We start from the raw sequence: 10,587 nt of genomic DNA on the forward strand, positions 1-10,587 counted from the left end.
TGATTCCGACCTAGAATATGTGGACATCTATAAGTACCTAGGTGTCTGGCTAGACTGTAAACTCTCCTTCCAGACTCATATCAAACATCTCCAATCTAAAATCAAATCTAGAGTCAGCTTTCTATTCCGCAACAAAGCCTCCTTCACTCATGCCAAACTTACCCTAGTAAAACCGACTATCCTACCGATCCTCGACTTCGGCGATGTCATCTACAAAATAGCTTCCAACACTCTACTCAGCAAACTGGATGCAGTTTATCACAGTGCCATCCGTTTTGTTACTAAAGCACCTTATACCACCCACCACTGCGACCTGTATGCTCTAGTCGGCTGGCCCTCGCTACATATTCGTCGCCAGACCCACTGGCTCATATTCGTCGCCAGACCCACTGGCTCCAGGTCATCTACAAGTCCATGCTAGGTAAAGCTCCGCCTTATCTCAGTTCACTGGTCATGATGGCAACACCCACCCGTAGGACGCGCTCCAGCAGGTGTATCTCACTGATCATCCCTAAAGCCAACACCTCATTTGGCCGCCTTTCGTTCCAGTTCTCTGCTGCCTGTGACTGGAACGAATTGCAAAAATCGCTGAAGTTGGAGACTTTTATCTCCCTCACCAACTTCAAACATCTGCTATCTGAGCAGCTAACCGATCGCTGCAGCTGTACATAGTCTATCGGTAAATAGCCCATCCAATTTTACCTACCTCATCCCCATACTGTTTATATTTATTTACTTTTCTGCTTTTTTGCACACCAATATCTCTACCTGTATAGGTATCTACCAATATCTCTACCTGTACATGACCTGATAAATGATCTGATCATTTATCACTCCAGTGTTAATCTGCAAAATTTGAATTATTCGCCTACCTCCTCATGCCTTTTGCACACAATGTATACAGACTCTCTTTTTTTCTACTGTGTTATTGACTTGTTGATTGTTTACTCCATGTGTAACTCTGTGTTGTCTGTTCACACTGCTATGCTTTATCTTGGCCAGGTCGCAGTTGCAAATGAGAACTTGTTCTCAACTAGCCTACCTGGTTAAATAAAGGTGAAATAAAAATAAAATAAATAAATTCACTGTCAACAAGAAATGTCGTTTGAATTTGTAAACTTAACTCCAGTAACGTCCTCATACCTCCACCCAAATAGTCTCCTAGCCCCACCCAAATAGAATTGAACGATCAGTTATCGATTCTGTTGAGTTGACAGACTGCATTCTACAGGCCTACGCCTGAAATCAAATCAAATCGTTATTAGTGATACATACAGTATATACAAACGTCGAATATGAAAGCAGTCTAATGGCGAGGTGACTCAAATTCCTGAAAGTACCCGGCCGTGGGGGTTAAAGTGGCGACGTTATGATTGACTACCCTGGTTTCGCACCCTCCCTCTCCTGCATCCCTCCCTCACTCGTTGCTCCCCAGCATCTGTAGCAGCTTGTCGGCACCGCGCGCTTTTATTACTTCCACTTCCCACTTTCTCTCTTCTTCTGCCTCCTTCTGTCGTCCGTGTCCTGATAGATTGAGGATTCATTTTCTGCAGTCCTTAACAATGAACGCCCCATTTTTCTTCATTTTTTCCTCCTGTTCGTTCTTTTTCCCCCATTTGTCGGGTGAGTAGTGTATAGTTTACCTTGATATGAGCCCTCTACTTGTTGCTTTAAGTGCAATCATACTGTATTCAATTCAAGTAATATCAGATACCGAACATAATGATGGCCAATAATGACAATGATAAAACGGAGTATTTGTTGCATGGATAGCCCATACTTGTAACGCCTATAAAGGTCACAATTAATATAAATTAAATATTATATTTTAGTTATTGGCTTATTGTTTTTTTTACATTTGTTGGCGTGGATGTCATTGATTAAGAAGAAGACATTTTAAATATCTGATTTGTGTGGTTTCCTGATGTTTTTAGTGAACCTCAAAATCAGGAGAACTGACATTTTGTTCGTTATGGGCTATATCCTAATACTTTCAGCAAAGACGTCAACGTTATAAACCATTCCCATATTTGTCGCACCTATTTTATTTTATTTTAAACGGTACGTGCCATTCATTATATATAAACAATTGATAAATGGTTGTACATTTATTTATTTTATTGAAAAGCAAAGCATGTTGCTGACATTTGATGTAAATCTACGGTCACTCAGATGTGTGATATCTTTGATTCCAAGGTAACCTACTGTCTGAGTCGTTTGCATTAGGCTACTGTATGAAATCTGACCTTCAAAGAAAATAATGCCACTCTCCCTGCTTGGCAATCTAAGCTGGGAAAAAACTGTCTAACTGAAAACGAATAAACTAACCAACCTGTTGAATCAACTCAGGGACGAAAATATAGTATATAGTTAGAAAATAGGGACAATTGAGGGATTGTCATTGGCTAAGGAGAACACCAAATAAGGCCAAAATAATTAGTCACTCAGGATCAGTCTACTCTACAACATGAATACTGAAAGATGACTTGTCCACTCCATCACCATAGGCTACAACAGGTGCTTTAAGTTTTACTGATGCTGTCTATGTCTAACCCTCCACCCCCACCTCTCTTATTCAGGAGGCTCCTGCTCTGAGGCAGAACACAGGTTGTTCTCAGTGATATTCTCCAGCTACAATCAGTACATCCGCCCAGTGGAGAATGTGTCTGAACCAGTTATCGTGCAGTTTGAGGTGTCCATGTCCCAGCTGGTCAAAGTGGTGAGTGTTTGTGTGAGCGTGTGTGTGTGTGTGTGTGTGTGTGTGTGTGTGTGTGTGTGTGTGTGTGTGCGTGCGCGCGCGCGTGCGTGTGTGTGCGTGCGCGTGTGTGTGTGGGTGAGAGAGAGAGAGAGAGAGATGTTGACTGCGTCCTCAGTGCCTCTGCTGTGCTGTATGTCTCCCTGGGGTTTGAGAGTTCCACTCTCGGCCAGTGGAGTGTATATATCACACAGTACAGTCTGTGAAAGGCCAGGCTCTGACAGGGAGAAACAATTCATTCCATAAATAACGTATTGAGCACAGAGCCTCTGTGCATTCTCTTAAATGAATATGCATTGATTCAGGGTGATGAAAGCCCATGTTGAGAGCAGCTGTATGGGAGGATGCAGGGGTCAAACTCAACTATATGTGAATGGTCTCATATGAGGGACCAATGTGAAGAGTTGTTCATGGTTTGGGTGCTATCCAGGACACCTGAGATGTGTCCTGCTGTAAATGAGACTCTCTGGGGCCAGTGGGTGATATCAGCCTGAGCCTGGACCCAACGGAGCCTGTCACAGCGAACGGCTGCGTGGGTGTGTGGTTGGCCAAGAGAAGATGGGAAATTTCAGCTCTTCCCTCACTCCTCCCATCTCTGAGTAGGCAGCCCCTTTCACTCAATCACTGCCACTTCGAATGAGTGCTCCTGGTTTTAATGCCTGGTTTTGGCCGGGCGCACTGTGAGGAGATTGGACGAGGAGAGCGGCAGCTGTTTCGCCAGCCTCAAACTGCCCCAGAGTGGATTACTTTAATTACACAAAAAAGGGGAGGGAGGAAGGGCGTCATTCACAAATAAACAGATGTATTATTCTAGCACAATACTGTCTGGACCCTTATGTAACAGGGATCTTGATGTGCTGGGTATTGCCACATAAAATTACTCAGGAACTTACTCCCTGTGTATACTTTATAACATAGAAGAACAACACATTTGGGCCACTTTGTGCTACATCAGGCCATATACAACTAGCAGTGGAATAACCTGTGTGATTAGTGTAACAGATAGAAGCTAGGTACATTCAGTCAAGGACCACTTATCCATGTCTTGTCAAGATCTGTGTTTATTATGCTTCCACATTGTGAGCAAGTTCATGTTAAATATGGAATAAAACACGACCACAACGAGTCGATTTCATTTCAGTAAATATCCTCTGTAGAGCTTTCCTTTGGAGGAACTGGGCTCCAAGCCAGAACCTCTCTTTACTGAACATGACACAGAGATAAGAGTATTTCTCATATTTCCCTGACCTCAGCCCATTTAACAGCACAGAAGAACTTCCTGTTTTGATGGATTACCATTATTTCCTCCCCACGCCTCACACCCCTCTACAACTGGGATACTTCAGTCTACTTACAGCTTGGACTATTAGCTTATTTAAAACGCCCATTCTTCCAGGTGGCTCAGACATAATCTCTCATTTAAATAATATACAGTCACTGGTTCCACAGTCTGCCTGGAGGGACATACAGGGCTGGCCTAGTTTCTGCAACCCCAGAACCACCTGTACTGTATCGACCTGCAGCAGTCTTCCTCATCTTAGAGCCAACACCTGGAGTGTCTCTTGGGAGCTCATCAGGACACATGAATGGTTAATGTTATGAGCTGGGTTCTGTCTGTCTGTTTGTCCGTCGGTCTGTTGGTCTGTCTGTCTGTCTGGGAAAATCTAAATTGTTTTTGTTCACCTCCTCTCCTCCGTCCTCAAAGGGAATTGAGAGGGTAATTGGAAACATGGAAACAAATGCGCTTGTATGAAATGAGACTCTCCTTCTCCACTCAGGCAAATAACGTTTATAGGGGTGGAATCTCTAAATACATGTGTAAAGTGGTCAAAACTGATTAAGCTGGTTGTAGAAAACATTTTATAGATAAGAAGATACTTTTCTCCTTGTAAAAAAACAGCAGATGATTCAAAGGGTGTGTCACAGATTCTAAAACACTTCCACACTAGCCACCGAAAGGTATCCTCTGTGAGAGGAGGATATAGAGGAGTGGAGGACACTTCTCCGTTCGCCTACTAACCTATTGACACTCTCCTCAACCACTCAACCATTTATCGGTTTCTTGGTCATGGAGGAGAGGAGGACAGAGGAGTTGAGGAAAGGACAGACTTTTGCCCAATTGAGAATCTCCCTCTCTCTCCTTCTTTCTCTATTTTTTTTTATTTTTCCATACCCCCCTCTTCCCTTCCACCTGAGCTGAGACAGTGTCAGGCCCTAACTAGCACATCCTGAGAGACAGCCTGGAGCCTGAGGGCCTAGAGGTTGAAGCCATCATATAGTCAATGGCATGCCTCTGGGCTGGAGGACTCAGGTGTTCCTCTCCTCTCAGTATAGTGTCCTCCTCCCTGTGTAACTCCAGCCAGGGTTAGACCCAGGACAGAACGCTCTGTTCACCCTGCCATCCTGTATGGAAGATGATTTCTCCTGACAGTGTGCCCCCTTTCTAACTCTGAAATATTCCTACAGTTCATGAACCCCTGAATTTTGCCTCTGGTCAACTTGTCCTTCTGAGAGTAAATTCTTATTTTCTGTTTCTCAGGATGAAGTTAACCAGATTATGGAGACAAACCTGTGGCTGAGACATGTAAGTACAATCTTCATCCATCTCCTACTGTATGTGTATATTAATTACTGTTTAAACAAATCACTCCACTACATCTACCTGACCTACCTGACCTACTGGGCTCTCGAGTGGCTCAGCGGTCTAAGGCACTGCATCTCAGTGCTAGAGGCATCACTACAGACCATGGTCTGAATCAAGGCTGTATCACAACCAGAGATGATATCCAGAGATAATATCCAGAGATAATATCTAGAGATAATATCCAGAGATGATATCCAGAGATAATATCCAGAGATGATATGGGTTACATTTCTACCCAGAGAAGATGTGACATGACTGGTTTACATTTCTACTCAGAGATGATGTACCATGACTGGGTTACATTTCTACCCAGAGAAGATGTGACATGACTGGTTTACATTTCTACTCAGAGATGATGTACCATGACTGGGTTACATTTCTACCCAGAGAAGATGTGACATGACTGGGTTACATTTCTACCCAGAGATGATGTGACATGACTGTGTTACATTTCTACTCAGAGATGATGTACCATGACTGGGTTACATTTCTACCCAGAGATGATGTGACATGACTGGGTTACATTTCTACTCAGAGATGATGTGACATGACTGGGTTACATTTCTACTCAGAGATTATGTACCATGACTGGGTTACATTTCTACTCAGAGATGATGTACCATGACTGGTTTACATTTCTACTCAGAGATGATGTGACATGACTGGTTTACATTTCTACTCAGAGATGATGTACCATGACTAGGTTACATTTCTACTCAGAGATGATATGCCACGACTCGGTTACATTTCTACTCAGAGATGATGTACCATGACTGGTTTACATTTCTACCCAGAGATGATGTGACATGACTGGGTTACATTTCTACTCAGAGATGATGTACCATGACTGGGTTACATTTCTACTCAGAGATTATATGCCACGACTGGGTTACATTTCTACCCAGAGATGATGTACCATGACTGGGTTACATTTCTACCCAGAGATGATGTACCATGACTGGGTTACATTTCTACCCAGAGATGATGTACCATGACTGGGTTACATTTCTACCCAGAGATGATGTGACATGACTGGGTTACATTTCTACTCAGAGATGATGTACCATGACTGGGTTACATTTCTACCCAGAGATGATGTACCATGACTGGGTTACATTTCTACCCAGAGATGATGTGACATGACTGGGTTACATTTCTACTCAGAGATGATGTGACACAACTGGGTTACATTTCTACCCAGAGCTGATGTGCCATGACTGGGTTACATTTCTACTCAGAGATGATGTGACATGACTGGGTTACATTTCTACTCAGAGATGATGTGACACGACTGGGTTACATTTCTATCCAGAGGAAAGGCACAGTATATGATCACATGGTGTGGTGCTACAGAGAATACAAGGGACTGTACTGTTGCATGGTTTGCTGGTTTTGTCACATGGTTGGTGCTGCTGATATTGTCGTGATACACGCTGGGATGAGCTCATTCTGAGGGAAATGAACCGGAGCTAGTTTCCAGATCCATATTAATCTGAACCACATATCCACATCTGTGTTTAACATCCATCTTATACATGACCATCTGTTTGTCAACATACCTAGTATAAGGGACCGTGTGTATATGGTAACAACTCAGTCACAGTCAATACAGCTGAGCCAGTCACAAGAGGGTTGTGAAGAACCACTTAATCGAAAAACGTGGCCATCCTTAATTGAATGGTTAATTAGATAAAATAGTAGTTGTGGACCTGGAGGTCATGGATCAGGTCTCAGGGGAGACACAACCTCTCTGCTGTAGGACTGTGTCACTTATATATTCTCCCTCTTAGGTCAAAGGAAAGCCATAACTGTTTCTTCTAATTAACCATTCAATTAACGGATGGCCACACTTTTCGATTAAGTGGTTCTTCACAACCCTCTTTTGACTGGCTCGGCTGTATTGACTGTGACTGAGTTGTTACCATATACACACGGTCCTTTATACTAGGTATGTTGACAAACAGATGGTCATGTATAAGATGAATGAGGGTTAAACACAGATGTGGATATGTGGTTCAAAAAAGGTGGCCACCCGTTAATTGTCAATGGATCAAACATATAGAATGTAGAATTTGAAATGTGTGTGGCTTTTATAAAAGACTATTATCTAATGATATGAGACAACCTATTACCTCTTCAGATCTGGAATGACTACAAACTGAGGTGGGATCCCAAAAACTTTGGAGGAGTGGAGTTCATTCGAGTGCCTTCTAGCAGGATATGGAAGCCAGATATCGTGCTGTACAATAAGTGAGTTTATTGAGTCTACACAACAATATATATCCATGCAATTGCAATAATAATATGTACCGTGCATAACTGAGTTCAAGGATTCTTCGATGACGTTGAAATGACAGAGTAGATGATCCAAAACCAGGACATGACACTCATTTCTTATATTACACCATCATATACTGTAGATCATTTATGTAGTTACTAAATATTCTTAATGGCGTGCATGTAAAGTTTATTAGACAGTGTTATCAAATGATGGAGCCTCAGGGCTTCTTTCTGATGAATTTAGCTGAGGGACAATAGTCTGTTGTTTATATTACATCCTTCCAGTGTAATCTTCAACGATTCATCCACCCTCCTCCATCCCTGTTGTCTCTCTCTCTCTCTCTCTCTCTCTCTCTCTCTCTTTCCCTCTCTTTCTCCCTCTATCTCCCGCTCTCTATCTCTCTCCCTCTCCCCCCCACTGTTTCTTTCTCTCTTTCTTTCGCTGTCTCCTCCCCCCTCCCCTCTCTCTCTGCGCCACAGTGCAGTGGGAGATTTCCAGGTGGACGATAAGACCAAGGCCCTGCTTCGCTACAATGGGGATGTGACCTGGATCCCTCCGGCCATCTTCAAGAGCTCCTGCAAGATTGACGTTACCTACTTCCCCTTCGACTACCAGAACTGCACCATGAAGTTTGGCTCTTGGACGTATGACAAGGCCAAGATAGACCTGGTTCTGATTGGCTCCACCATCAACCTCCATGACTTCTGGGAGAGTGGCGAGTGGACGATTATCAACGCCCCGGGTTACAAACATGACATCAAGTACAACTGCTGTGAGGAGATCTACACAGACATCACCTACTCCCTGTACATCAGACGGCTGCCTCTCTTCTATACCATCAACATGATCATCCCTTGTCTGCTCATCTCCTTTCTCACTGTGCTGGTCTTCTACCTTCCTTCTGACTGTGGGGAGAAGATCACCCTCTGTATCTCCGTCCTCCTCTCCCTCACTGTGTTCCTCCTGGTCATCACCGAAACCATCCCGTCTACGTCGCTGGTCATCCCCCTCATCGGGGAGTACCTCCTCTTCACCATGATCTTCGTCACCCTCTCCATTGTCATCACCGTGTTCGTGCTGAACGTGCACTACCGCACGCCCAAGACCCACACCATGCCGTGCTGGGTGCGCAGTGTCTTCCTGGGGCTTCTACCCAGGGTCATGTTCATGACCCGGCCGGAGAGGGACCCTGAGAGGCTGCCTGGGGGGGTGGTTCAGCAGCTGATGCCCCAAGCCTCGCGGCCCTGTGTGGTCTACACCACAGGAACCATGCAGGGGCAGCAGAAGCCCCAGGCCCTGGTCTCCACCGTGGCTGCCAGTGTGCTCCCAAGCCTGGCCCAGCGACAGCGCCTCTTCATCAGCACGGAGCTCACCAACCTCAATAACCTTAGCCTTGGTGGGGGTGGTGGTGGTGACTCGGTTAATGCGGGCTCCAGCTTCCTGTGTCGCGAGGGCCGCTGCAACTGCTGCTGGCATCAGAGGTCCACCAAGCTGCCCACTGAGACGGGAGGAGGGGGTGGAGGGGTGGGGAGCATCGGGACCCACAGTGGAGGACGGTCTGCTGGGATTGGGGGGGTTTGTGGAGGCGGTGGAAGCTCCTGCTCCAGCTCAGAGTCTCTGGATGGCAGGCTGAAGACTCTGTCCCCTCACTTCTCACCGGAGGTCAGGGAGGCCATGGAAAGTGTCAAGTATATCGCCGAAAACATGAGAATACAGAACGAAGCCAAGGAGGTAAGTCGAGACGAATCACATGGTATCATTTGCAATAGCTAAGAAAATATTCAAGGTCTATATCTACCATTTAGTGTCTCTGACAACTGTCTTTCAGGTCCAGGATGACTGGAAGTACGTTGCCATGGTGATCGACAGGATATTCCTGTGGGTGTTCATCTTGGTGTGTATCCTGGGGACCGCTGGGCTCTTTATCCAGCCCCTCCTATTGTTCAATATGTGACCCACTCATACACACAGCAATTACACAGTGACTGAGTGTTTTAAATCATACATGCACAGTCATTTTGTGTATCACCCAGTGATGCTGACCAAAGAAGCTGAGACGAACCAATACTGTGAACGGAAGGGAACCAGATTATGGAGGAAGGCAAGCGGATGCCAGCTGTTCCATGTCACTTCTCAGTATGTAGATACGTTTCTTATTGCTAAAGTGTGGTGTAGTAGTGATCACTTAGCTCCTGAGGACCAGACTCTGAAACCATGGCAACGTATAACTCCCGTACTGCTGCCTACCCATTCCCTTTTTGTTTGCTTTGTGTTAATGACTTCATCATAGTGTCACTTGATTATGCCTGGCACAAAGAACCACACTATCGTCAACAAAAGGACCGTGACTAAAGGAACATCTATTGGACCAAAGGATCCCAAACATGTACATAGCAATGACTGCTTAAAGGGGGCTTTCCAAAAGTACATAACAAGTATCTCAAGTCAATTTCACAGCTTATTGAAGTCATATCATGTTTTCGAATGTTGAATATCACCGAGTCATTTTGATATTGTTTATTTGTGAAATATGAATGTATTCCTAAAAACACATGCTGTATGTTCTTATTTACTACAACTATACAGCACCATTTCAATCTGATTCTAATGCTCATTAAGGTTTCAATGAACCACAGTGTCATATAATATACAGATAAGCTATTCATAGAAATCACAAACTGTTGAACATTAAAAGGCTATGATGCAGGATGGGTAACGTTATTACACCATATGGGTGAATGTGGAAAAACTATGAAAGCAACCTGAAATGATTTTCATTGTGCTGTGAGGGGTGACACCATGTGGTTATTATCTGCTACTACAAGTGACCACAATATGATCCAGTGGTCACTTACCATATGTTTGCAATCAAAGACACAAGATTTTGTATCTTCATTTTCAGATTTT

General features: G+C 44.2%; 1 protein-coding gene across 1 annotated transcript; it reads left to right on the plus strand.

Moving 5' to 3' along the window:
* Positions 1-1,562: 1,562 nt before the first annotated feature.
* On the plus strand, positions 1,563-9,634 carry LOC139412171 (neuronal acetylcholine receptor subunit alpha-3-like). The gene is made up of 6 exons (XM_071158988.1): positions 1,563-1,623; positions 2,580-2,719; positions 5,295-5,339; positions 7,540-7,649; positions 8,160-9,411; positions 9,509-9,634. The coding sequence occupies exons 1-6, from the start codon at positions 1,563-1,565 to the stop codon at positions 9,632-9,634; spliced, it is 1,734 nt and encodes a 577-aa protein (XP_071015089.1).
* The last annotated feature ends 953 nt before the right edge of the window (positions 9,635-10,587 follow it).

Source organism: Oncorhynchus clarkii, chromosome 6, assembly GCF_045791955.1.
Source record: "Oncorhynchus clarkii lewisi isolate Uvic-CL-2024 chromosome 6, UVic_Ocla_1.0, whole genome shotgun sequence".
NCBI classification, from domain to species: domain Eukaryota; kingdom Metazoa; phylum Chordata; class Actinopteri; order Salmoniformes; family Salmonidae; genus Oncorhynchus; species Oncorhynchus clarkii.

Coding starts and splice junctions, on each gene's coding strand:
- LOC139412171 (XM_071158988.1), top strand. CDS start 1,563: ATGAACGCCCCATTTTTCTTCATTTTTTCCTCCTGTTCGTTCTTTTTC. Junction 5,340..7,539: donor CAAACCTGTGGCTGAGACAT/GTAAGTACAATC, acceptor TTACCTCTTCAG/ATCTGGAATGACTACAAACT. Junction 7,650..8,159: donor GATATCGTGCTGTACAATAA/GTGAGTTTATTG, acceptor TCTGCGCCACAG/TGCAGTGGGAGATTTCCAGG.